The sequence below is a fragment of the Anolis sagrei genome, chromosome 12, assembly GCF_037176765.1.
Source record: "Anolis sagrei isolate rAnoSag1 chromosome 12, rAnoSag1.mat, whole genome shotgun sequence".
In the NCBI taxonomy this organism is placed as follows: Eukaryota; Metazoa; Chordata; class Lepidosauria; order Squamata; family Dactyloidae; genus Anolis; species Anolis sagrei.
This window is the reverse complement of record NC_090032.1, coordinates 18,064,253-18,092,228: the sequence shown is the minus strand read 5'-3', so window position 1 is coordinate 18,092,228 and position 27,976 is coordinate 18,064,253. Positions and strand designations below refer to the sequence as shown.

The following is a 27,976-nucleotide window of genomic DNA, read 5'->3' as shown; positions in this document are numbered from 1 at the left end:
TTTGTGTAGATGTTGAACATGGATGGAGCAAGCACGCTCCCCTGACGCAGACCGTTCTTCTGTTTCCACCATCTGCTTCTCTGGCCTGGAACTCAACAAAAAAGCTCCTGTTTAGTAGCAGGTTTCCTATGAGGCGGGTGAGGTGGTCGTCAGGAGAGAATGCCTCTAGAACAGCGTTTCTCAACCTGGGGGTCGGGACCCCTGGAGGGGTCGCGAGGGGGTGTCAGAGGGGTCACCAAAGGCCATCAGAAAATACAGTATTTTCTGTTGGTCATAGGGGTTCTTTGTGGGAAGCTTGTCCTGATTCTATTGTTGGTAGGGTACAGAATGCTCTTTGTTTGTAGGTGAACTGTAAATCCCAGCAACTACAACTCCCAAATGTCAGGGTCTGGTTCCCTAAAATTCCACCAGTGTTCACATTTGGGCATATTGAGTATTTGTGCAAAGTTTGGTCCAGAGCCATCATTGTTTGAGTTCACTGTGCTCTCTGGATGCAGGTGAACTACAACTCCAAAACTCAAGGTCACTGCCCACCAAACGCCTCCAATATTTTCTGTTGGTCATGGGAGTTCTGTGTTCCAAGTTTAATTCAATCCCTCATTAGTGGAGTTCAGAATGCTCTTTGATTGTAGGTGAACTATAAATCCCAGCAACAACAACTCCCAAATGACAAAATTAGGCCCCCTCCCCCCGCAAACCCATCAGTATTCAAATTTGGACATATTGGGTATTTGTGCCAAATTTGGTCAATTGAATGGTGAGATGTGTTCCACACTGGGCATGCATACTCAGCAGCAGAGTAGCATAGCGCAAGGGCAGATGTCTTCACTGTGTCTGGTTGTGATCCCCAGGTTGTGCCAGTCAGCTTTCGTATGATATTGTTTCTAGCGTCCACTTTTTGCTTGATGTTCAGGCAGTGCTTCTTGTAGGTCAGAGCACGGTCCAGCGTGACTCTCAGATATTTATATTATGATTCATAACATTAGCAAAATTACAGTTATGAAGTAGCAACAAAAATAATGTTATGGTTGGGGGTCACCACAACATGAGGGACTCTATTAAGGGGTCGTGGTATTGGGAAGGTTGAGAAACCCTGCTCTAGAACATGGCCATATAGCCCGACATAACCTACAACAACCCACATTGTTGCGGGAGTGTCCCCGACTTCCAGGATTCCAAGAGATCAGTGAAGAAGGAAGAGACAGAGACAGCTTTTGCAAGTTCACAGAATTTAATGCTTACCCCGGGTAAGGGCGCCCCAGCTTCTCAAAATGGCTGATGTGGCACAGAGCACTACCCCAAAAGCATCCAGTATTTATAGGCAGAATTACCTAGTTCGCACATGTGCATAACTCTCTTGACATTTACACAATCTAATCAATATCAGTTTGTCCTCGAGGAATCGTGGCCAAGAACACTTGTTGGCAAGATACTATAATTTCCACTGCTCCCCTTTCATCAGCTGACCAGCCACGTTCCTAGATGAATTACGTAAAAGTGAATCTTAACTTCATATATCTCTTCACACATATATGACTCCATATATCTTCATATATGTATCTTTAACTTATTCAAAGCAAGCATTTCCCTTATTAATTCTTCTGTAATTACTTTCACATTATTTTCCTATATTCTTACTTATGTAGGATTTGTTCATAGGACTGAATTACCTGCTATTTACATCAGATGGAGGATAGATGGCGCTGTTGTACCATATCTTCAGATGTTTGTTTTGGATCAATAATTATCGATTTACTTTTAGAGCCAATTCTCTGACCTTCCGCATTTAGCACATAGCCGTCCTTCTATTTGTTTACTTAAGATATGGCTTCTCCTGCCTTGTCCCAGTCCTGTTCCATCTGTTAGTTTCCCTTCCACCAGAATTCTACCCCCGAACCTTAAGAAAGCCTTTAAGCCTAATTAATTTCATTAGTTTCTAATTATTTTTCTTCCTAATGACTGCCACAACATCAGAGGGTTGTTCAGTGAGGACTGGGCCTTTTTGGTGTTTGCTCCCATCTTCTGGAACTCTCTCTCTCTCTATGTCTTCTCAGGAGTGCCTTAGTCAAGCCGTGGATCTTCACCGAAATCAAAGAGCTGCGGCACTGGGACATCTCCTCCCGGGAACGACTGGACATGCTCAGAGAGTTCACGAACTACGGCTTGGAGTATTGGGGGACCGACACAAAAGGCGTGGAGAGAACCCGGGCTGCCCTCGTGCAGTGGCAGCAGTTCCTCTGCAGGTAACAACAGCTCTGCAAAACCTCACCAAATTGCATGGAAAGCTGGGTCCAGTTTGGTTGAACGATCTTCTATATATATAAATCTGTTAGGTTGGTTCAACCGGACAGCAAAACTCCACAACCCCCCAACGAAACTTAACCAAACTTCCCATGCCCATAACACAACCGACAAGGTACAAACATATCTACTCAAAATGAAAAACAACACAACAACACACTCACAAAACGGCAAAACAACAAAACTAAAAAAACCAACGAAACTTAACCAAAATTCCCATGCCCATAACACAACCCACAAGGTACAAACATATCTACTCAAAATGAAAAACAACACAACAACACAATCACAAAACGGCAAAACAACAAAACTCCACAACCCCCCAACGAAACTTAACCAAAATTCCCATGCCCATAACACAACCCACAAGGTACGAACATATCTACTCAAAATGAAAAACAACACAACAACACACTCACAAAACAGCAAAACAACTGAGCATGCGCATTGGTGCCCAGCCACAAGTTCCCTGGCGCGCGCACACAGCCTTCCGGCCAACGTTCCCTCTGCAGAAGCCATGCCCACTCCAAGCCCCGCCGCGCCGCTTCCCGCACACACACACACCCTGCCGCACGCACACACACAACCCCACACTCCATCACTCCCCCCACCACCGCATACACACACGCAACCCCACGCTCCATCACTCCCCCTGCCGCCGCACACACACACACAACCCCACGCTCCATCACTCCCCCTGCTGCCGCACACACACACACAACCCCACGCTCCATCACTCCCCCCGCCGCCGCACACACACACACAACCCCACGCTCCATCACCCCACCTCCGCCGCCGCACACACACACGCAACCCCACTCCCCCCACCACCGCATACACACACGCAACCCCACGCTCCATCACTCCCCCTGCCGCCGCACACACACACACAACCCCACGCTCCATCACTCCCCCTGCTGCCGCACACACACACACAACCCCACGCTCCATCACTCCCCCCGCCGCCGCACACACACACACAACCCCACGCTCCATCACCCCACCTCCGCCGCCGCACACACACACGCAACCCCACTCCCCCCCGCCGCCGCACACACACACGCAACCCCAGGCTCCATCATTCCCCCTGCCGCCGCACACACACACGTAACCCCACGCTCCATCACTCCCCCCGCCGCCACACACACACACGCAACCCCACGCTCTATCACTCCCTCTGCCGCCACACACACGCAACCTCACTCCCCCTACCGCCGCACACACACACGCAACCCCACTCCCCCCGCCACCACACACACACACACAACCCCAGGCTCCATCATTCCCCCCGCCGCTGCACACACATAATAGTCCAGATATCTACCTCAACTTTGATAAGTTTTACTATAGGCCACAGCAACGCGTGGCAGGGCACAGCTAGTGATTTATAATTAAGCTATATCATACAATTCCCATCTCCGCAGGTGACACAGGGATATGCAAAACCCCTGGTACAGTGATACCTTGAGTTAAGAGCGTGTTTTTCCACACCCGAGTTAATTCAAATTGCTCTTTTCAATCCTAGCCTTAATGGCATTGGTTCTGATGGCTTTCTCCTGGGCTGCAAGAAACAGGGCTCTTCAGGGTTCCATTTGTGAGCCATCACCAGGTCTTCTTCTTGTCAACTTTTCCTTCAATTTTGTCAAGGAACTGCCTGTGTAAGGCTTTGTAGTGCTCTGGTTTCGATTGCAGTTTTCTTGTACTGACTCTTTGTCTGCTGTGCTTTGAGATGTTTCTGATTATTGACTTCAATTAAAGCAGGTTCTTGGCTTTCCTTGACTTCTTCTGCCAGGGCATTGTGTTTTTCTTCTTCGACTGCTTGTTTGACTTGTAAGAACATTAGGAAGAACTTCCTGACTGTGAGAGCCGTTCAGCAGTGGAACTGTCTGCCCCGGAGTGTGGTGGAGGCTCCTTCTTTGGAAGCTTTTAAACAGAGGCGGAAACAGAAGAACGGCCTGCCTCAGGGGAGCGTGCTTGCCCCATCCATGTTCAACATCTACACAAATGACCAGCCACTGCCAGAAGGGACAGAGAGTTTCATCTATGCTGATGATCGTGCCATCACCACTCAAGCAGGGAGCTTTGAGATGGTTGAACAGAACCTCTCTGAAGCTCTAGGTGCTCTTACTGCCTCTCCAAAGCTTGCTCCATCAATGTTCAATATTTACAGACATTATCAGCCATTGCCAGAAGGGACAGAGAGTTTCATCTATGCTGATGATCGTGCCATCACCGCTCAAGCAGGGAGCTTTGAGATGGTTGAACAGAACCTCTCTGAAGCTCTAGGTGCTCTTACTGCCTCTCCAAAGCTTGCTCCATCAATGTTCAATATTTACAGACATTATCAGCCATTGCCAGAAGGGACAGAGAGTTTCATCTATGCTGATGATCGTGCCATCACCGCTCAAGCAGGGAGCTTTGAGATGGCTGAACAGAACCTCTCTGAAGCTCTAGGTGCTCTTACTGCCTCTCCAAAGCTTGCTCCATCAATGTTCAATATTTACAGACATTATCAGCCATTGCCAGAAGGGACAGAGAGTTTCATCTATGCTGATGATCGTGCCATCACCGCTCAAGCAGGGAGCTTTGAGATGGCTGAACAGAACCTCTCTGAAGCTCTAGGTGCTCTTACTGCCTCTCCAAAGCTTGCTCCATCAATGTTCAATATTTACAGACATTATCAGCCATTGCCAGAAGGGACAGAGAGTTTCATCTATGCTGATGATCGTGCCATCACCGCTCAAGCAGGGAGCTTTGAGATGGCTGAACAGAACCTCTCTGAAGCTCTAGGTGCTCTTACTGCCTCTCCAAAGCTTGCTCCATCAATGTTCAATATTTACAGACATTATCAGCCATTGCCAGAAGGGACAGAGAGTTTCATCTATGCTGATGATCGTGCCATCACCGCTCAAGCAGGGAGCTTTGAGATGGCTGAACAGAACCTCTCTGAAGCTCTAGGTGCTCTTACTGCCTCTCCAAAGCTTGCTCCATCAATGTTCAATATTTACAGACATTATCAGCCACTGCCAGAAGGGACAGAGAGTTTCATCTATGCTGATGATCGTGCCATCACCGCTCAAGCAGGGAGCTTTGAGATGGTTGAACAGAACCTCTCTGAAGCTCTAGGTGCTCTTACTGCCTACTACAGGGAAAACCAGCTGATCCCTAACCCATCTAAAACACAGACATGCGCCTTTCATCTCAAGAACAGACAAGCATCCCAAGCTCTGAAGATCACCTGGGAAGGAATCCCACTGGAGCATTGCAGCGCGCCCAAATACCTGGGAGTCACTCTGGACCGTGCTCTTACCTACAAGAAGCACTGCCTGAACATCAAGCAAAAAGTGGTTGCCAGAAACAATATCATACGAAAGCTGACTGGCACAACCTGGGGATCACAACCAGACACAGTGAAGACATCTGCCCTTGTGCTATGCTACTCTGCTGCTGAGTATGCATGCCCAGTGTGGAACACATCTCACCATGCTAAAACAGTGGATGTGACTCTTAATGAGACATGCCACATTATCACAGGGTGTCTGCGCCCTACACCACTGGAGAAATTACACTGCTTAGCCGGTATTGCACCACCTGACATCCGCCGGGAAGTAGCAGCCAATAGTGAAAGGACCAAGGCAGAGACATCTCCAGCCCATCCCCTGTTTGGGTATCAGCCAGCACGTCAACGACTTAAATCTAGAAATAGTTTTCTAAGATCTACAGAGACACTCACTGGAACACCTCAGCAAGCGAGAGTCCAAAAGTGGCAGGCCCAAACCAATGGCTGATACCAAATGAGAGACTCCCCCCTGGGCACACAGAGGACTGGGCGACCTGGAAGGCACTGAACAGACTGCGCTCTGGCACCACGAGATGCAGAGCCAACCTTCAGAAATGGGGCTACAAAGTGGAATCCTCGACATGCGAGTGTGGAGAGGAGCAAACCACTGACCACCTGCTGCAATGCAACCTGAGCCCTGCCACATGCACAAGGGAGGACCTTCTTGCGGCAACACCAGAGGAACTCCAAGTGGCCAGATACTGGTCAAAGGACATTTAATCAACTCTCATACTCACAAATTTTGTAATCTGCTTGTTTGCTTTGTTCTGTCAGAAATGTAATATAATTTGACTGGTTGTTCTGACACGACAAATAAATGAATAACAGAGGCTGGATGGCCATCTGTAAGGGGTGATTTGAATGCAATATTCCTGCTCCTTGGCAGAATGGGGTTGGACTGGATGGCCCATGAGGTCTCTTCCAACTCTTTGATTCTATGATTCTACTCTATGTTGGTATCGGTGCTAAAGATTCGGACAATGTTAGTCAGAGGCTGGATTTCAGTTTCGGTTTTCCCATACAGCTTCAGGTCGTCCATGTACAGCAGATGTGAAATTTTGTGAGATTTCTTAGATGTCTGATAGCTCAGGTTTGTTTATTGTAAGGTTGTTGACAGAGGGATCATGGCAATGACGAAAAGCAGTGGGGACAATGAGTCTCCCTGGAAGATTCCTCTCCTGAGGTTGACAAGTCCGTAGTTTTCATTTCCAACAAACAGTTTTCCAGTGCTTCATCATATTGTCAATACAAGTGCCAACGTTTTTACAAATGCCGATGGCGTCTAGGCACTTGATGATCCAACTGTGTGGGAGTAAGTCAGTTATTTTGTTGTGTTGCTTGTAGACATCAAGTCCCCCCTCGGAGGTTGAGAAGGGCGGGGTATAAATACTAGGCTTGGGCGATCCAGTTTGTTAATTTTGTAATTCGTTATTGATTCGTATTTAAATTAGCTTACGATCCAATATCGAGCCATGCAGGAATAGTGTGAGGAGTAATTAAGAATCGAAACATTTTTTTCCAATTTTCGTAATTATTTCGTAATTATTTTCGTATGTCTGGTGCAAGTTTTACAATCTCACATTTACCCCACTTCCGGTCCCTTTGCTCTGCTGCTTCCCTCCTCTTTCTTATATTACCGTATATTCCGGGGTACAAGACGACTTTCTAAGCCTGAAAAATCATCTCAAAAATGGGGAGTCGTCTTGTACCCCGGCATAAATTTTTTTGGATCATTTTTCCCTCGTGTCCCTCGCCCTTGGCATCCCCGCGTGGTGGAGCCTGAGGAGGAGGGAGGGCGGGGGGAGGGGGCGAGGAGGAGCAGCGGCAGGCTTCGCTACCAAGCTGGCAGCATGGGAGCCTACTGGGCTGTCTTCACCCTCGCCGGCATTGAGCTGGGTCCGCCTCTGCCCTCCATCTCAGTGTAGCTGCTGCAGGAGGGAGCCAAAGCCATAGGGGCGGGGCCTCTCGCTGCTCCGCCCCGCCCCCGCAGATGGCCCCGCCCCCGGTTCCGCCCCGCCCCACTCGCTCCGGCTTCAACTCCTGCTGCTTTACCAGACTGGCGAGGGTGTTTGCATGCTGTGCTGTCCCCTCCGCCACTGGTCTGCTGCTAGCTTTGCATGCAAACACCCTCGCCGGCCTGGTAAAGCAGCAGGAGTTGAAGACGGAGCGGAGGGGCGGAACCGGGGGCGGGGCCATCTGCGGGGGCGGGGCGGAGCAGCGAGAGGCCCCGCCCCTATGGCTTTGGCTCCCTCCTGCAGCAGCTACACTGAGATGGAGGGCAGAGGCGGACCCAACTCAATGCCTGCGAAGGTGAAGACAGCCCAGTAGGCTACCATGCTGCCAGCTTGGTAGCGAAGCCTGCCGCTGCTCCTCCTCGCCCCCTCCCTCCCTGTGCCCCCCCCCCCTATGACTTCCTCTCACATATTTACATAGGGTCTCATCATGTATCCTCTCAGCCTTCTCTTCTTCAGGCTAAACATACTCAGCTCTTTAAGCCACTCCTCATAGGGCTTGATCTCCAGACCCTTGGCCTGCTCTCTCCTCCCTATGACTTCTTCTCACATATTTATACATGGCTCTCATCATGTCTCCTCTCAGCCTTCTCCAGGCTAAACATGCCCAGCTCTTTAAGCCACTCCTCATAGGGCTTGATCTCCAGGCCCTTGACCTGCTCTCTCCTCCCAATGACATCTTCTCACATATTTATACATGGCTCTCATCATGTATCCTCTCAGCCTTCTCTTCTTCAGGCTAAACATACTCAGCTCTTTAAGCCACTCCTCATAGGGCTTGATCTCCAGACCCTTGACCTGCTCTCTCCTCCCTATGACTTCTTCTCACATATTTATACATGGCTCTCATCATGTCTCCTCTCAGCCTTCTCCAGGCTAAACATGCCCAGCTCTTTAAGCCACTCCTCATAGGGCTTGATCTCCAGACCCTTGACCTGCTCTCTCCTCCCTATGACTTCTTCTCACATATTTATACATGGCTCTTATCATGTATCCTCTCAGCCTTCTCTTCTTCAGGCTAAACATACTCAGCTCTTTAAGCCACTCCTCATAGGGCTTGATCTCCAGACCCTTGACCTGCTCTCTCCTCCCAATGACATCTTCTCACATATTTATACATGGCTCTCATCATGTCTCCTCTCAGCCTTCTCTTCTTCAGGCTAAACATATTCAGCTCTTTAAGCCACTCCTCATAGGGCTTGATCTCCAGACCCTTGACCTGCTCTCTCCTCCCTATGACTTCTTCTCACATATTTATACATGGCTCTCATCATGTCTCCTCTCAGCCTTCTCCAGGCTAAACATGCCCAGCTCTTTAAGCCACTCCTCATAGGGCTTGATCTCCAGGCCCTTGACCTGCTCTCTCCTCCCAATGACATCTTCTCACATATTTATACATGGCTCTCATCATGTATCCTCTCAGCCTTCTCTTCTTCAGGCTAAACATATTCAGCTCTTTAAGCCACTCCTCATAGGGCTTGATCTCCAGACCCTTGACCTGCTCTCTCCTCCCTATGACTTCTTCTCACATATTTATACATGGCTCTCATCATGTCTCCTCTCAGCCTTCTCCAGGCTAAACATGCCCAGCTCTTTAAGCCACTCCTCATAGGGCTTGATCTCCAGGCCCTTGACCTGCTCTCTCCTCCCAATGACATCTTCTCACATATTTATACATGGCTCTCATCATGTATCCTCTCAGCCTTCTCTTCTTCAGGCTAAACATACTCAGCTCTTTAAGCCACTCCTCATAGGGCTTGATCTCCAGACCCTTGACCTGCTCTCTCCTCCCTATGACTTCTTCTCACATATTTATACATGGCTCTCATCATGTCTCCTCTCAGCCTTCTCCAGGCTAAACATGCCCAGCTCTTTAAGCCACTCCTCATAGGGCTTGATCTCCAGACCCTTGACCTGCTCTCTCCTCCCTATGACTTCTTCTCACATATTTATACATGGCTCTTATCATGTATCCTCTCAGCCTTCTCTTCTTCAGGCTAAACATACTCAGCTCTTTAAGCCACTCCTCATAGGGCTTGATCTCCAGACCCTTGACCTGCTCTCTCCTCCCAATGACATCTTCTCACATATTTATACATGGCTCTCATCATGTCTCCTCTCAGCCTTCTCTTCTTCAGGCTAAACATATTCAGCTCTTTAAGCCACTCCTCATAGGGCTTGATCTCCAGACCCTTGACCTGCTCTCTCCTCCCTATGACTTCTTCTCACATATTTATACATGGCTCTCATCATGTCTCCTCTCAGCCTTCTCCAGGCTAAACATGCCCAGCTCTTTAAGCCACTCCTCATAGGGCTTGATCTCCAGGCCCTTGACCTGCTCTCTCCTCCCAATGACATCTTCTCACATATTTATACATGGCTCTCATCATGTATCCTCTCAGCCTTCTCTTCTTCAGGCTAAACATATTCAGCTCTTTAAGCCACTCCTCATAGGGCTTGATCTCCAGACCCTTGACCTGCTCTCTCCTCCCTATGACTTCTTCTCACATATTTATACATGGCTCTCATCATGTCTCCTCTCAGCCTTCTCCAGGCTAAACATGCCCAGCTCTTTAAGCCACTCCTCATAGGGCTTGATCTCCAGGCCCTTGACCTGCTCTCTCCTCCCAATGACATCTTCTCACATATTTATACATGGCTCTCATCATGTATCCTCTCAGCTTTCTCTTCTTCAGGCTAAACATATTCAGCTCTTTAAGCCACTCCTCATAGGGCTTGATCTCCAGACCCTTGACCTGCTCTCTCCTCCCTATGACTTCTTCTCACATATTTATACATGGCTCTCATCATGTCTCCTCTCAGCCTTCTCCAGGCTAAACATGCCCAGCTCTTTAAGCCACTCCTCATAGGGCTTGATCTCCAGACCCTTGACCTGCTCTCTCCTCCCTATGACTTCTTCTCACATATTTATACATGGCTCTTATCATGTATCCTCTCAGCCTTCTCTTCTTCAGGCTAAACATACTCAGCTCTTTAAGCCACTCCTCATAGGGCTTGTTCTCCAGACCCTTGATCTGCTCTCTCCTCCCTATGACTTCTTCTCACATATTTATACATGGCTCTCATCATGTCTCCTCTCAGCCTTCTCTTCTTCAGACTAAACATACCCAGCTCTTTAAGCCGCTCCTCATAGGGCTTGTTCTCCAGACCCTTGATCATTTTAGTCACCCTCTTCCTCTGGACACATTCCAGCTTATCAACATCTCCCTTCAGTTGTGGTGCCCAGAATTGGACACAATGTAATTCCAGGTTTGGTCTAACCACAGCAGAATAGAGCATGGGGAGCATGACTTCCCTGGATCTAGACACTATGCTCCTATTGATGCAGGCCAAAATCCTATTGGTTTTTTTTGTTTTGTTTTGTTTTGCCACCGCATGACATTGTTGGCTCATGTTTAACTTGTTGTCCACGAGGACCCCAAGATCTTTTTCACACATACCGCTCTCGAGCCACGCGTCCCCCATCCTGTATCTTTGCATTTCATTTTTGACAGAAGTCAAACTGGAAAGCTCTTATTGACCCAGGGTCCCCTTTCCTCTTTTCTGATCTCTTTTCCCCTTCTAACAATTAAACATCACCTGGCTATGTTCTTGAGAAACTCTAAAACAATTCAAACTGTCACGGTGATTTAAGGATGAAGACATGTCAAGATGTGACCCAGTAAACATGTGCCATGCCAAATGCTACATTTCTGAAGGATGAGGTCCAATCTGCCCCTCTCTTCTGAGAGGAGGTCCTGATTTATAAAGACTGCTTATAGATAAAAATTCTACAAATGCTTTGCCTTCACCTCAGTACTCATCGTACAAAGCCTGACTTCTATTTGCATGCAAGCTTCTATGCCAACATACATGTAATCTGAACCATTTAAAGCCTGCTTTCATACTTGCCAGCATGATGGAAACGACCCAGAGCGTAAATGAAATTCAAGGGAGGAAGAGCAACTATAATGTCCAATGTAAGGTACAATGTCCCTTTCATAGGAACCTGCATGTCAGAAGCATTTGAATTCAAATTACCATATTGAATTCAAATCTGATTTTTTTAAAAATTTATTTGGTGTGCATTGGAAGAGGGGTGGTCTTATACGGCGAGTATATCCCAAACTCTATATTTTAACTGGAAAAATTGGGGGTCGTCTTATACGCCCAGTCGTCTTATATGCCGGAATATACGGTATATTATTATAATACTCTTATATTATATTTATTTATATTTATTTATTTACTATTCTTGTATACCGCTGTATCTCAAGCCCGGGGGCGACTCACAGCGGTATTGTATATTAGTATTGTATATTATATTATAGTATTATAGTATTATATATTATATAATACTATATTATATTAAAGTATTATAGTATTATATATTATATAATACTATATTATATTATAGTATTATAGTATTATATATTATATAATACTATATTATATTATAGTATTTTATATTATATTATTATACTATATATTATATTACTATATTATTATTATTATATTATATTATAATTGTATATTATAATATAATATAATATATAATTATAATATAATATACAATAATATAATATTATTTTAATATAATATATATAATATAATAAATTATTATATTATATTATTATTATAATATATAATATAATTATAATATAATAATATAATATAAAATAATATAATATAATATACAATAATATCTATATATATAAATCTGTTAGGTTGGTTCAACCGGACAGCAAAACTCCACAACCCCCCAACGAAACTTAACCAAAATTCCCATGCCCATAACACAACCCACAAGGTACAAACATATCTACTCAAAATGAAAAACAACACAACAACACACTCACAAAACAGCAAAACAACTGAGCATGTGCATTGGTGCCCAGCCACAAGTTCCCTGGCGCGCGCACACAGCCTTCCGGCCAACGTTCCCTCTGCAGAAGCCATGCCCACTCCAAGCCCCGCCGCGCCGCTTCCCGCACACACACACCCCCTGCCGCACGCACACACACAACCCCACGCTCCATCACTCCCCCCCCGCCGCCGCACACACACACACAACCCCACGCTCCATCACTCCCCCCGCCGCTGCACACACACACGCAACCCCACTCCCCCCGCCGCCGCACACACACACGCAACCCCAGGCTCCATCATTCCCCCTGCCGCCACACACACACACGCAACCCCACGCTCCATCACTCCCCCCGCCGCTGCACACACACACGCAACCCCACTCCTCCCGCCGCCGCACACACACACGCAACCCCACGCTTCATCACTCCCCCCGCCGCCACACACACACACGCAACCCCACGCTCTATCACTCCCTCCGCCGCCACACACACGCAACCTCACTCCCCCCACCGCCGCACACACACACGCAACCCTACTCCCCCCACCGCCGCACGCACACACACAACCCCAGGCTCCATCATTCCCCCCACCGCTGCACACACATAATAGTCCAGATATCTACCTCAACTTTGATAAGTTTTACTATAGGCCACAGCAACGCGTGGCAGGGCACAGCTAGTAATATAATAATATTATAATATAATATACAACAATATAATATAATAATATAATAATAATATAATAGAAGTTCCCCCTGTCCCATTTGGAGGTTTTTTTAGCATATTGCGCAATCGCGTCCGCCATTAACGAATCAATTCGTAATTTACAAAATTTCGGAAATTTCGAAATTTTGAAATCTTAAATTTCGGAAGTCCTCAGAATTTCGAAACGCTAGCGCACCCTAGAAACGAAACGAGTTTAGAACCAATTTTTTTCTTGATCGCCCAAGCCTAGAAATTGCAATAAAAAGAACCTATGCTTTAAATTTATTGACAGTCCAACGCATCTGGAGGGCTGCAGGTTGAAGAGGCCTGTTGGATCCCGGTCCCCTTAGCTCAGTGTTAGAGTGTTGGAATTCCACCACATCAAACACACACATACACCAAAAGCTATTTCTAGGAAACAGGGTTAGGTAAAGGTAAAGGTAGTCCCCTGACATTAAGTCCAGTCATGTCTGACTCTGGGGTGTGGTGCTCATCTCCATTTCTAAGCCGAAGAGCCAGTGTTGTCCGTAGACACCTCCAAGATCATGTGGCCGGCATGACTGCATGGAGCGCCCTTACCTTCCCGCCGGAGCGGTACCTATTGATCTACTCACATTTGCATGTTTTCGAACTGCTAGGTTGGCAGAAGCTAGGGCTGACAGCGGAAGCTCACGCCGCTCCCCGGAATCGAACCTGCGACCTTTCGATCAACAAGCTAAGCAGCTCAGTGCTTTAACCCACTGCGCCAAAGTGTTTTTTTGAAAAAACGACATGCCTAAGATATCAGGTTTTGGACGCCGTTGTAAAAAAAAAAACAAACAAACCCGAATTCCACTGAGCATACACTGTCGTGTTTTTCTCCTCTCCTTTCTTTTGGGTAGGTACATCCCCGTCGGGTTACTGGAGCACTGCCCTCCAAAATTCGGCAACAGACGCCCTAATTCTTTGTCTGGAGACTACTTGGAAGTCTTAATGGCAAGCAATAGGACATCGGATTTTGTGAAGATCAGGTAAAAGGGGGCAGAGGGGAGGTAATCTATATAAATAAAAATGTAATGTTCATTTGTGGGATTAACAGAACTCAAAAACCACTGGGGGAATTGACACCAAGTTTGGACACGATACACTTAACAACCCAATGTATGTCCTCCACTCAAAAAACCCACCAAAAAACCAGCGGAAACCCCAAAAACCCACACAAGGGAAGAGCGGCCGTTACGGCATTGGGAGCCAACTAACAACCCAATGTATGTCCTTCACTCAAAAAAACCAACAAAAACAAAAAGCAGAAAGGACTTCTAAACTGCATGTCCACAAAGGAGAAACTGCATACCCAGAAAGAGACTCATGGCCACGCTCCATCCTCCTCACGGGAAACAGGCGTGCGTGCATGGCCACACACACACACACACACAAGCGAAAGTGGGCAGCATGGGATTGGAGGTGGAGGCTTGCTGCATGGAGCCCCTTCTCTTTCCCTGCTGTGTCAGGAGGGCGGTCTCCTCCTCCTTTCCCTGTTGGAAGAGGAAGGGGTGGATGAGTGGCAGCGGCAGCGGCGGAACCCCCAGACAAGGAAGAAGGGGAGGAGGAAGAGGAGGAGGAGGGAGGCGAGGAAGGTCGAGGGTATTTGAGTGAAGGATCTTCCTTCTCTCCCTCACTCCCTTCCCTTCTTTCCTCCCTTTCCTTCCTTCCTCCCTCCCTTTTTTCCTTTTCTTCCTTCCTTCTCCTTCCTTTCCTTCTTCCCCCTTCCCTTCCTTCCTGTCCCGCCTTCCTTCTTCCTTTCCTTCCCTTCCTTCTTTTCTTTCCTCCCTTCCTTTCCTCCTTCTTACCCTTTATTAACTTCCTTCTCCTTCATTTCCTTCCCTCCCTCTTTTTTTCATCCCCCTCCTCCCTTTCCCTACTCCCTTCCCTTCCCTACTCCCTTCCCTACTCCCTTCCCTTCCATACTCCCTTCCCTACTCCCTTCCCTTCCCTACTCCCTTCCCTTCCCTACGCCCTTCCCTTCCCTACTCCCTTCCCTTCCCTACTCCCTTCCCTTCCCTACTCCCTTCCCTTCCCTACTCCCTTCCCTTCCCTACTCCCTTCCCTTCCCTACGCCCTTCCCTTCCCTACTCCCTTCCCTTCCCTACTCCCTTCCCTTCCCTACTCCCTTCCCTTCCCTACTCCCTTCCCTTCCCTACTCCCTTCCCTTCCCTACTCCCTTCTCTTCCCTTCCCTACTCCCTTCCCTTCCCTATTCCCTTCCCTTCCCTACTCCCTTCCCTACTCCCTTCCTTTCCCTTCCCTATTCCCTTCCCTTCCCTACTCCCTTCCCTTCCCTACTCCCTTCTCTTCCCTTCCCTACTCCCTTCCCTTCCCTACTCCCTTCCCTTCCCTACTCCCTTCGCTTCCCTACTCCCTTCCCTTCCCTACTCCCTTCCCTTCCCTACTCCCTGCCCTACTCCCTTCCCTTCCCTACTCCCTTCCCTACTCCCTTCCCTTCCCTTCCCTACTCCCTTCCCTTCCCTACTTCCTTTCCTTCCCTTCCCTTCCCTTTCCTTCCCTTCACTCTGGCCCAGAGCAGCAGTTGGTGCTGGGGGGAGGGGCTCCCAGCTGATGACATAGTCAGGAGACAAGGCGGAACTGTCTTCCTGGTCCCCTCTCTCTTCACTCTGGCCCAGAGCAGCAGTTGGTGCTGGGGGGAAGGGCTCCCAGCTGACGACATAATCGGGAGACAAGGTGGAAATGTCTTCCTCGTCCCCTCTCTCTTCACTCTGGCCCAGAGCAGCAGTTGGTGCTGGGGGGAGGGGCTCCCAGCTGACGACATAGTCAGGAGACAAGGTGGAAATGTCTTCCTAGTCCCCTCTCTCTTCACTCTGGCCCAGAGCAGCAGTTGGTGCTGGGTGGAGAGACTCCCAGCTGATGCCATAGTCAGGAGACAAGATGGAACTGTCTTCCTAGTCCCCTCTCTCTTCACTCTGGCCCAGAGCAGCGGTTGGTGCTGTGGGGAGGAGCCCCCAGCTGATGCCATAGTCAGAAGACAAGGCAGAACGGTTTTCCTGGTCCCCTCTCTCTTCACTCTGGCCGAGAGCAGCACTTGGTTCTGGGAGGAGGGGCTCCCAGATGGTGACATAGTCAGGAGACAAGGTGGAAATGTCTTCCTGGTCCCCTCTCTCTTCACTCTGGCCCAGAGCAGCAGTTGGTGCTGGTGGGGCTCCTAGATGATGACATAGTCAGGAGACAAGGTGGAAATGTCTTCCTGGTCCCCTCTCCCTTCACTCTGGCCCAGAGCAGGAGTTGGTGCTGGTGGGAGGGGCTCCTAGCTGATGACATAGTCAGGAGACAAGGTGGAAATGTCTTCCTAGTCCCCTCTCTCTTCACTCTGGCCCAGAGCAGCAGTTGGTGCTGGTGGGAGGGGCTCCTAGCTGATGACATAGTCAGGAGACGTGGAAATGTCTTCCTAGTCCCCTCTCTCTTCACTCTGGCCCAGAGCAGCAGTTGGTGCTGGGTGGAGAGGCTCCCAGCTGATGCCATAGTCAGGAGACAATATGGAACTGTCTTCCTAGTCCCCTCTCTCTTCACTCTGGCCCAGAGCAGCAGTTGGTGCTGGGTGGAGAGGCTCCCAGCTGATGCCATAGTCAGGAGACAAGATGGAACTGTCTTCCTAGTCCCCTCTCTCTTCACTCTGGCCCAGAGCAGCAGTTAGTGCTGGGGGGAGAGGCTCCCAGCTGATGCCATAGTCAGGAGACAATATGGAACTGTCTTCCTAGTCCCCTCTCTCTTCACTCTGGCCCAGAGCAGCAGTTGGTGCTGGGTGGAGAGGCTCCCAGCTGATGCCATAGTCAGGAGACAAGATGGAACTGTCTTCCTAGTCCCCTCTCTCTTCACTCTGGCCCAGAGCAGCAGTTGGTGCTGGGTGGAGAGGCTCCCAGCTGATGCCATAGTCAGGAGACAAGATGGAACTGTCTTCCTAGTCACCTCTCTCTTCACTCTGGCCCAGAGCAGCAGTTGGTGCTGGGGGGAGAGGCTCCCAGCTGATGCCATAGTCAGGAGACAATATGGAACTGTCTTCCTAGTCCCCTCTCTCTTCACTCTGGCCCAGAGCAGCAGTTGGTGCTGGGGGGAGAGGCTCCCAGCTGATGCCATAGTCAGGAGACAATATGGAACTGTCTTCCTAGTCCCCTCTCTCTTCACTCTGGCCCAGAGCAGCAGTTGGTGCTGGGTGGAGAGGCTCCCAGCTGATGCCATAGTCAGGAGACAATATGGAACTGTCTTCCTAGTCCCCTCTCTCTTCACTCTGGCCCAGAGCAGCAGTTGGTGCTGGGTGGAGAGGCTCCCAGCTGATGCCATAGTCAGGAGACAAGATGGAACTGTCTTCCTAGTCCCCTCTCTCTTCACTCTGGCCCAGAGCAGCAGTTGGTGCTGGGTGGAGAGGCTCCCAGCTGATGCCATAGTCAGGAGACAAGATGGAACTGTCTTCCTAGTCCCCTCTCTCTTCACTCTGGCCCAGAGCAGCAGTTGGTGCTGGGTGGAGAGGCTCCCAGCTGATGCCATAGTCAGGAGACAAGATGGAACTGTCTTCCTAGTCCCCTCTCTCTTCACTCTGGCCCAGAGGAGCAGTTGGTGCTGGGGGAGAGGCTCCCAGCTGATGCCATAGTCAGGAGACAAGGTGGAAATGTCTTCCTGGTCCCCTCTCTCTTCACTCTGGCCCAGAACAGCAGTTGGTGCTGGGGGAGAGGCTCCCAGCTGATGCCATAGTCAGGAGACAAGGTGGAAATGTCTTCCTAGTCCCCTCTCTCTTCACTCTGGCCCAGAGGAGCAGTTGGTGCTGGGGGAGAGGCTCCCAGCTGATGCCATAGTCAGGAGACAAGGTGGAAATGTCTTCCTGGTCCCCTCTCTCTTCACTCTGGCCCAGAGCAGCAGTTGGTGCTGGGGAGAGAGGCTCCCAGCTGATGACATAGTCAGGAGACAAGGTGGAAATGTCTTCCTAGTCCCCTCTCTCTTCACTCTGGCCCAGAGCAGCATTTGGTGCTGGGGGGAGAGGCTCCCAGCTGATGCCATAGTCAGGAGACAATATGGAACTGTCTTCCTAGTCCCCTCTCTCTTCACTCTGGCCCAGAGCAGCAGTTGGTGCTGGGTGGAGAGACTCCCAGCTGATGCCATAGTCAGGAGACAAGATGGAACTGTCTTCCTAGTCCCCTCTCTCTTCACTCTGGCCCAGAGCAGCAGTTGGTGCTGGGTGGAGAGGCTCCCAGCTGATGCCATAGTCAGGAGACAAGATGGAACTGTCTTCCTAGTCCCCTCTCTCTTCACTCTGGCCCAGAGGAGCAGTTGGTGCTGGGGGAAAGGCTCCCAGCTGATGCCATAGTCAGGAGACAAGGTGGAAATGTCTTCCTGGTCCCCTCTCTCTTCACTCTGGCCCAGAGCAGCAGTTGGTGCTGGGGGGAGAGGCTCCCAGCTGATGACATAGTCAGGAGACAAGGTGGAAATGTCTTCCTGGTCCCCTCTCTCTTCACTCTGGCCCAGAGCAGCAGTTGGTGGTGGGGGGAGGGGCTCCAGCTGATGACATAGTCAGGAGACAAGGTCGAAATGCCTTCCTGGTCCCCTCTCTCTTCACTCTGGCCCGGAGGAGCAGTTGGTGCTGGGTGGAGAGACTCCCAGCTGATGCCATAGTCAGGAGACAAGATGGAACTGTCTTCCTAGTCCCCTCTCTCTTCACTCTGGCCCAGAGCAGCAGTTGGTGTTGGGGGGAGGGGCTCCTAGCTGATGACATAGTCAGGAGACAAGGTGGAAATGTCTTCCTAGCCCCCTCTCTCTTCACTCTGGCCCAGAGGAGCAGTTGGTGCTGGGGGAGAGGCTCCCAGCTGATGCCATAGTCAGGAGACAAGGTGGAAATGTCTTCCTGGTCCCCTCTCTCTTCACTCTGGCCCAGAGCAGCAGTTGGTGCTGGGGGGAGAGGCTCCCAGCTGATGACATAGTCAGGAGACAAGGTGGAAATGTCTTCCTGGTCCCCTCTCTCTTCACTCTGGCCCGGAGCAGCAGTTGGTGCTGGGGGGAGGGGCTCCCAGTTGATGACATAGTCAGGAGACAAGGTGGAAATGTCTTCCTGGTCCCCTCTCTCTTCACTCTGGCCCAGAGCAGCAGTTGATGCTGGGGGGAAGGGCTCCCAGTTGATGACATAGTCAGGAGACAAGGTGGAAATGTCTTCCTGGTCCCCTCTCTCTTCACTCTGGCCCAGAGCAGCAGTTGGTGCTGGGGGGAGAGGCTCCCAGCTGATGCCAAAGTCAGGAGACAAGGTGGAACTGTCTTCCTGGTCCCCTCTCTCTTCACTCTGGCCCAGAGCAGGAGTTGGTGTTGGGGGGAGGGGCTCCTAGCTGATGACATAGTCAGGAGACAAGGTGGAAATGTCTTCCTGGTCCCCTCTCTCTTCACTCTGGCCCAGAGCAGCAGTTGGTGCTGGGGAGAGGGGCTCCCAGCTGATGACATAGTCAGGAGACAAGATGGAACTGTCTTCCTAGTCCCCTCTCTCTTCACTCTGGCCCAGAGCAGCAGTTGGTGCTGGGGATAGGGGCTCCCAGCTGATGACATAGTCAGGAGACAAGGTGGAAATGTCTTCCTAGTCCCCCTCTCTCTTCACTCTGGCCCAGAGCAGCAGTTGGTGCTGGGGGGAGGGGCTCCCAGCTGATGACATAGTCAGGAGACAAGATGGAACTGTCTTCCTGGTCCCCTCTCTCTTCACTCTGGCCCAGAGCAGCAGTTGGTGCTGGGGGGAGGGGCTCCCAGCTGATGACATAGTCAGGAGACAAGATGGAACTGTCTTCCTGGTCCCCTCTCTCTTCACTCTGGCCCAGAGCAGCAGTTGGTGCTGGGGGGAGGGGCTCCCAGCTGATGACATAGTCAGGAGACAAGATGGAACTCTCTTCCTAGTCCCCTCTCTCTTCACTCTGGCCCAGAGCAGGAGTTGGTGCTGGGGGGAGGGGCTCCCAGCTGACGACATAGTCAGGAGACAAAGTGGAACTGTCTTCCTAGTCCCCTCTCTCTTCACTCTGGCCCAGAGCAGGAGTTGGTGTTGGGGGGAGGGGCTCCTAGCTGATGACATAGTCAGGAGACAAGGTGGAAATGTCTTCCTGGTCCCCTCTCTCTTCACTCTGGCCCAGAGCAGCAGTTGGTGCTGGGGAGAGGGGCTCCCAGCTGATGACATAGTCAGGAGACAAGATGGAACTGTCTTCCTAGTCCCCTCTCTCTTCACTCTGGCCCAGAGCAGCAGTTGGTGCTGGGGATAGGGGCTCCCAGCTGATGACATAGTCAGGAGACAAGGTGGAAATGTCTTCCTAGTCCCCTCTCTCTTCACTCTGGCCCAGAGCAGCAGTTGGTGCTGGTGGGAGGGGCTCCCAGCTGATGACATAGTCAGGAGACAAGATGGAACTGTCTTCCTGGTCCCCTCTCTCTTCACTCTGGCCCAGAGCAGCAGTTGGTGCTGGGGGGAGGGGCTCCCAGCTGATGACATACTCAGGAGACAAGGTGGAACTGTCTTCCTGGTCCCCTCTCTCTTCACTCTGGCCCAGAGCAGCAGTTGGTGCTGGGGGGAGGGGCTCCCAGCTGATGACATACTCAGGAGACAAGGTGGAAATGTCTTCTTGGCCCCTCTCTCTTCACTCTGGCCCAGAGCAGGAGTTGGTGCTGGGGGGAGGGGCTCCTAGCTGATGACATACTCAGGAGACAAGGTGGAAATGTCTTCTTGGCCCCTCTCTCTTCACTCTGGCCCAGAGCAGGAGTTGGTGCTGGGGGGAGGGGCTCCTAGCTGATGACATACTCAGGAGACAAAGTGGAACTGTCTTCCTAGTCCCCTCTCTCTTCACTCTGGCCCAGAGCAGCAGTTGGTGCTGGGGGGAGGGGCTCCCAGCTGATGACATAGTCAGGAGACAAGATGGAACTCTCTTCCTGGTCCCCTCTCTCTTCACTCTGGCCCAGAGCAGGAGTTGGTGCTGGGGAGAGGGGCTCCCAGCTGATGACATACTCAGGAGACAAGGTGGAAATGTCTTCTTGGCCCCTCTCTCTTCACTCTGGCCCAGAGCAGGAGTTGGTGCTGGGGGGAGGGGCTCCTAGCTGATGACATACTCAGGAGACAAAGTGGAACTGTCTTCCTAGTCCCCTCTCTCTTCACTCTGGCCCAGAGCAGCAGTTGGTGCTGGGGGGAGGGGCTCCCAGCTGACGACATAGTCAGGAGACAAGGTGGAAATGTCTTCCTAGTCCCCTCTCTCTTCACTCTGGCCCAGAGCAGGAGTTGGTGCTGGGGGGAGGGGCTCCCAGCTGATGACATACTCAGGAGACAAGGTGGAAGCGTCTTCCTAGTCCCCTCTCTCTTCACTCTGGCCCAGAGCAGCGGTTGGTGCTGTGGGGAGGGGCTCCCAGCTGATGACATAGTCAGGAGACAAGATGGAACTGTCTTCCTGGTCCCCTCTCTCTTCACTCTGGCCCAGAGCAGCAGTTGGTGCTGGGGGGGAGGGGCTCCCAGCTGATGACATAGTCAGGAGACAAGATGGAACTGTCTTCCTGGTCCCCTCTCTCTTCACTCTGGCCCAGAGCAGCAGTTGGTGCTGGGGGAGGGGCTCCCAGCTGACGACATAGTCAGGAGACAAGGTGGAAGTGTCTTCCTAGTCCCCTCTCTCTTCACTCTGGCCCAGAGCAGCGGTGTTTTTAATGGGGTAATTTAATGGTGTTTGGTTATACTTGTTGTTTCTGGTCCATAGATACAGATATGGGGACCTCACTGTATAGATTTAACGCATTTGGAAGAGGGGCATTCTGTCCCATAACAAAACCAGACAAAAGTTTTAACGATCTGATATTTTTTTCTCTTATTCTTTCTAAGATTCTCCTTCCATAACAGGGAGGAAAAAACATCTTGTCATTGCTATTGAAAAACACTGTTTGCATATGAATATTTTGGTCTTTACTCTCTTATGTGTCGTTTCCTTGCAGCGAGATGTTCTTGGGTCCAATCCCGCCTGGCACCACCTTCTCGATAGCACAAAATATGAAAAACTATTCACTGTAGTGGAAGAAGCAGCAAATGTACATGTTGCGATATTTTTTGTGCTAGTTGTTAATTAAAATGTAAACTTACGTACCTGTGTGTCTGTTCTTGTCTGGACCAAGTTTCGGTGTCTTATTGAGTAGTTTTGGTCCTGGGAGCCACAAAACCCATGGATTGCTCAAGACCCCAATATGTACAATGGTAGGGCAAAATGGTAACCCTGATCTAAAGTGGGGAGTATTTCCAAGACGTGTCGGAAACCATAGATCAGTGTTTCTCAATCTTCCTAATGCTGTGACCCCTTAATACAGTTCCCCATGTTGTGATGACCCCCAATGGCTACTTCATAACTGTAATTTTGCTACTGTTATGAATTGTAATGTAAATATCTCATTCACTAAACATCCCATTTGGGGGCGCGAGTTCCAGTAGCAAAAATGTTGGGGGGTTCAAAATGTTGTGGTGTGCACCTACTCCCCAAAGGCGCAGCGGAAGATCCGGGTTTTAAGGTCCTTTTTAAACATTTCTAGTGAAGGGGTGTGACGATGTGTAGATTTTATTCCTTTGGTTATGTGTAGTTTGGACAGTAGTTTAGGGATGGTAAGTATGGGAGATTATGTTTTGTTGGAGATGGTGGCTTGGCGTTAGCTGAGTTGCCATAGCAACAGGGGCGGAGCCAACTGCCTCTTCACGAGGCAGCTGTTTTAAAAAGTCAGTCAGTAAGCCGGTGAGCTACTGGGTGGACTGAGTCTCTGGGTGGAGATTCAGGGAATGTGTCAGTAAGCCGGTGAGCTACTGGGTGGTCTGAGTCTCTGGGTGGAGATTCAGGGAATGTGTCAGTAAGCCGGTGAGCTACTGAGAGAACTGAGTCTCTGGGTGGAGATTCAGAGAATTAATTGGTGACCATAGTGGTTGCAGAGAAGGACCCGGTAGTGATAGAGCTACAAGGGGTTGTTGATTCTAAATTAAGAATCAAGGTTTGCTGGGTTTGAGCCTGCTGTGCCTGCTGTGAAACCTTTTGAAGTCTGTGCCTGAGATTACTCATGAAACCTTACCAATGTAACCATCAAGATTTGTGCCTCTTGTGAAGAAACAGTTAAACATGTTATACTCCTGTTAAAATAAACTTGTTACTGTTTTCCTCAAGCCTTGCCTGATACAGTTTCTCCTAAGTTGAACAGCCTGCAATAGTGAAGTCAGCCAGAGACAGTAAACGCTATGCTATCCACTGAATAAAACCTTCTGTAATTAACAGTTCCTTTATAAAATAGCTCCTAGGTTGATATTGATCGTTGCCCGGCTTCCCTCACAGATTAGGTGGCAGTAAGTGTTTTACAACTCGCACCTTCACAAGGGGCTTTCCTGATCTCTTTGGAACTCTTTACCCCTTCACTAGAAATGTTTAAAAAGGACCTTAAAACCTGGATTTTGAACCCCCCCCCCCCCCCCAACATTTTTGCTACTGGAGCTCACGCCCCCAAATGGGATGTTTAGTGAATGAGATATTTACATTACAATTCATAACAGTAGCAAAATTACAGTTATGATGTAGCCATTGGGGGTCATCACAACATGGGGAACTGTATTAAGGGGTCACGGCATTAGGAAGATTGAGAAACACTGACCTATGGTTTCCGACACGTCTTGGAAATACTTCAAAAATAAATTGAAGTACTTGGAAATACTTCAAAAATAAATTCAAAAAGCAAACCACGATCTCTCCACTCAGGGAGCCACAGAGGAGAAGGCTCTCTCTCTTGTTCCTACAAGACAGTCTCGTGAGATTGGTAGAGGTGAAAAGAGAACCTCCCCCGAAGATCGAAGGGCCCGGGTTGGTACATGGAGGGAGATACGGTCACGAACGTAGGCGGGTCTCAAACCGTTTAGGGCTTTGTAGGTGATGACCTGTACCTTGAACTGGGACCGGAAAATAAATGGCAGCCAGTGGAGCTCCTTAAACATGGGAGTCGAATGCTTCCTATAACTAGCCCCAGTTATTAATCTCGCTGCCGAGCGTTGGACAAGTTGTAGTTTCCGGGCCATCTTCAAGGGTAGCCCCATGTAGAAAGCATTACAGTAGTCCAGTCTAGAGGTAATACCTGATACGCCCAAATTTGAATACTGGTGGGGTGGGGGTGGGGGTTGTTTTTGTTATTTGGGAATTGTAGTTGCTGGGATTTATAGTTCACCTACAATCAAAGAGCATTCTGAGCTTTGCCAATGATGGAATTGAACCAAACTTGACACACAGAACTCCCATGACGAACAGAAAATACTGTAGGGTTTGGTGGGCATGGTCCTTTGGTTTTGGAGTTGTAGTTCACCTACATCCAGAGATCACTGTAGACTCAAACAATGATTGATCTGGACCAAACTTGACACAAATACACAATATGAACACTGGTGGAGTTTGGGGGAAATAGACCTTGACATTTGGGAGTTGTAGTTGCTGGGATTTATAATTCATCTGCAATCAAAGACCATTCTGAAACCCACTAAACGGTAGAATTGGGCCAAATTTCCCACACAGAACCCCCATCCATAGAATCATAGAATCAAAGAGTTGGAAGAGACCTCATGGGCCATCAAAGTCCAACCCCATTCTGCCAAGAAGCAGGAATATTGCATTCAAATCACCCCTGACAGATGGCCATCCAGCCTCTGTTTCAAAGCCTCCAAAGAAGGAGGGGCAGAGAGTTCCACTGCTGAACAGCTCTCACAGTCAGGAAGTTCTTCCTCATGTTCAGATGGAATCTCCTCTCTTGTAGTTTGAAGCCATTGTTCCGCGTCCTAGTCTCCAGGGCAGCAGAAAACAAGCTTACTCCCTCCTCCCTGTGACTTCCTCTCACATATTTATACATGGCTATCATGTCTCCACTCAGCCTTCTCTTCTTCAGGCTAAACATGCCTAGCTCTTTACACCGCTCCTCATAGGGCTTGTTCTCCAGACCCTTGGTCGTTTTAGTCGCCCTCCTCTGGACACATTCCAGCTTGTCAACATCTCCCTTCAATTGTGGTGCCCAGAATTGGACACGATATTGCAGGTGTGGTCTAACCAAGGCAGAATAGAGCACGGGGAGCATGACTTCAATGAATCTAGACACTATACAGGTGTCATCTGCAAACTTGATGATCCTGCCTTCTAACCCTTCGTCTAAGTCAGTGTTTCTCAACCTTCCTAGTGCCGCGACCCCTTAATACAGTGCCTCGTGTTGTGGTGACCCCCAACCATAAAATTATTATCATTGCTACTTCCTAACAGTAATTGTGTTACTGTTATGAATCATAATGTAGGATGTATTTTCATTCACTGGACCAAATTGGACACAAATACCCAATAACGGAGCTCTATGCAGTCATGTCAGCCTTGGAGGTGTCTATGGACAACACCAGCTCTTTGGCCTAGAAATTGAGCACCAACCCCCAGACTTGGACACGACTGGACTTAATGTCAGGGGAAACCTTTTACTTTACCTTACCCAATATGCCAAATTTCAATACTGGTGGGGTTGGAGGGATAATTGATTTTGTCACTTGGTAGTTGTAGTTCCTGGGATTTATAGTTCACCTACAATCAATGAGCACTCTGAACCCCACCAATGATGGAACTGAACGAAACTTGGCGCACAGAACTCCCATGACCAAGAGAAAATACTGAAAGTGTTTGGTAGGCATTGACCTTGAGTTTTGGAGTTGTAGTTCATCTGCATCCAGTTAGCACTGTGGACTCAAACAATGATGGATCTGGATCAAACTTGGCATGGATACTCAATATGCCCAAATGTGAACACTGATTGAGTTTGGGGGAAATAGACCTTGACATTTGGGAGTTGGTCGTTGCTGGGATTTATAGTTCACCTACAATCAATGAGCATTCTGAACCCCACCAATGATGGAACTGAGCGAAACTTGGCGCACAGAACTCCCATGACCAAGAGAAAATACTGGAAGTGTTTGGTAGGCATTGACCTTGAGTTTTGGAGTTGTAGTTCATCTGCATCCAGTTAGCACTGTGGACTCAAACAATGATGGATCTGGATCAAACTTGGCATGGATACTCAATATGCCCAAATGTGAACACTGATTGAGTTTGGGGGAAATAGACCTTGACATTTGGGAGTTGGTCGTTGCTGGGATTTATAGTTCACCTACAATCAATGAGCATTCTGAACCCCACCAATGATGGAACTGAGCGAAACTTGGCGCACAGAACTCCCATGACCAAGAGAAAATACTGGAAGTGTTTGGTAGGCATTGACCTTGAGTTTTGGAGTTGTAGTTCATCTGCATCCAGTTAGCACTGTGGACTCAAACAATGATGGATCTGGATCAAACTTGGCATGGATACTCAATATGCCCAAATGTGAACACTGATTGAGTTTGGGGGAAATAGACCTTGACATTTGGGAGTTGGTCGTTGCTGGGATTTATAGTTCACTTACAATGAAAGAGCATTCTGAATCACGTCAACGATAGAATTCGGCCAAACTTCCCACGTAGAACCCCCATGACCAACAGAAAATATTTTGTTTTTTTGATGGTCTTTGGTGACCCCTCTGATACCCCCTCGCGGCCCCCTCAGGGGTCCCGACCCCCAGGTTGAGAAACACTGGTCTAAGTCATCAGCTGCTGAAGAAGCAGAAGTAGATCAGTTCTATGAGGATCTGCAGGACCTACTGGATAATACACCAAAAAGAGACATTATTTTCATTACAGGAGACTGGAATGCCAAGGTGGGAAGTCAAATGACAACTGGGATCACAGGCAAGCATGGGCTGGGAGAACAAAATGAAGCGGGACGCAGGCTGATAGAATTCTGCCAGGAAAACTCGCTGTGTATAACGAATACTCTCTTCCAACAACCTAAAAGACGGCTTTATACATGGACTTCACCAGATGGTCAACACCGAAATCAGATTGACTACATCCTTTGCAGCCAAAGGTGGCGGGCATCCATCCAGTCGGTGAAAACAAGACCTGGGGCTGACTGTAGCTCAGATCACGAACTTCTTATTGCCCAATTTAGAATAAAACTAAAGAGATCAGGAAAAATACACAGACCAGTTAGATATGATCTCACTAACATTCCTAGCGAATATACAGTGGAAGTGAAGAACAGATTTGAAGGACTAGATTTAGTAAACAGAGTCCCAGAAGAACTATGGACAGAAGTCCGCGACATTGTTCAGGAGGCAGCAACAAAGTACGTTCCAAAGAAAAAGAAAACCAAGAAGGCAAAATGGTTGTCTGCTGAGACACTGGAAGTAGCCCAAGAAAGGAGGAAAGCAAAAGGAAACAGGGATAGTAAGGGGAGATATGCCCAGTTAAATGCGCAATTCCAGAGGTTAGCCAGAAGAGATAAGGAACTATTTTTAAATAAGCAATGCATGGAAGTGGAAGAAGACAACAGAATAGGAAGGACAAGAGACCTCTTCCAGAAAATTAGAAACATTGGAGGTAAATTTCAGGCAAAAATTGGTATGATAAGAAACAAAGATGGCAGGGACCTAACAGAAGCTGAAGAGATCAAGAGAAGGTGGCGAGACTATACAGAAGATCTGTATAGGAAGGATAACAATATCGAGGATAGCTTTGACGGTGTGGTGAATGAATTAGAACCAGACATCCTGAGGAGTGAGGTTGAATGGGCCTTAAGAAGCATTGCTAACAACAAGGCAGCAGGAGATGATGGGATCCCAGCTGAACTGTTCAAAATCTTAAAAGATGATGCTGTC

At 49.0% G+C, this 27,976-nt stretch overlaps 1 protein-coding gene across 1 annotated transcript in view; it reads left to right on the top strand.

The window, feature by feature from the left end:
* LOC132764371 (tRNA-dihydrouridine(47) synthase [NAD(P)(+)]-like) overlaps nt 1-22,334 on the top strand; it is a 47,652-nt gene extending 25,318 nt beyond the window's left edge. The window contains exons 11-13 of the mRNA XM_067472498.1: nt 2,055-2,243; nt 14,108-14,236; nt 22,187-22,334. Of these exons, the coding sequence (XP_067328599.1) occupies nt 2,055-2,243; nt 14,108-14,236; nt 22,187-22,262 (394 nt within the window). The 3' untranslated portion in view covers nt 22,263-22,334. The remainder of the gene's footprint in view (nt 1-2,054; nt 2,244-14,107; nt 14,237-22,186) is intronic.
* Nucleotides 22,335-27,976: the final 5,642 nt, after the last annotated feature.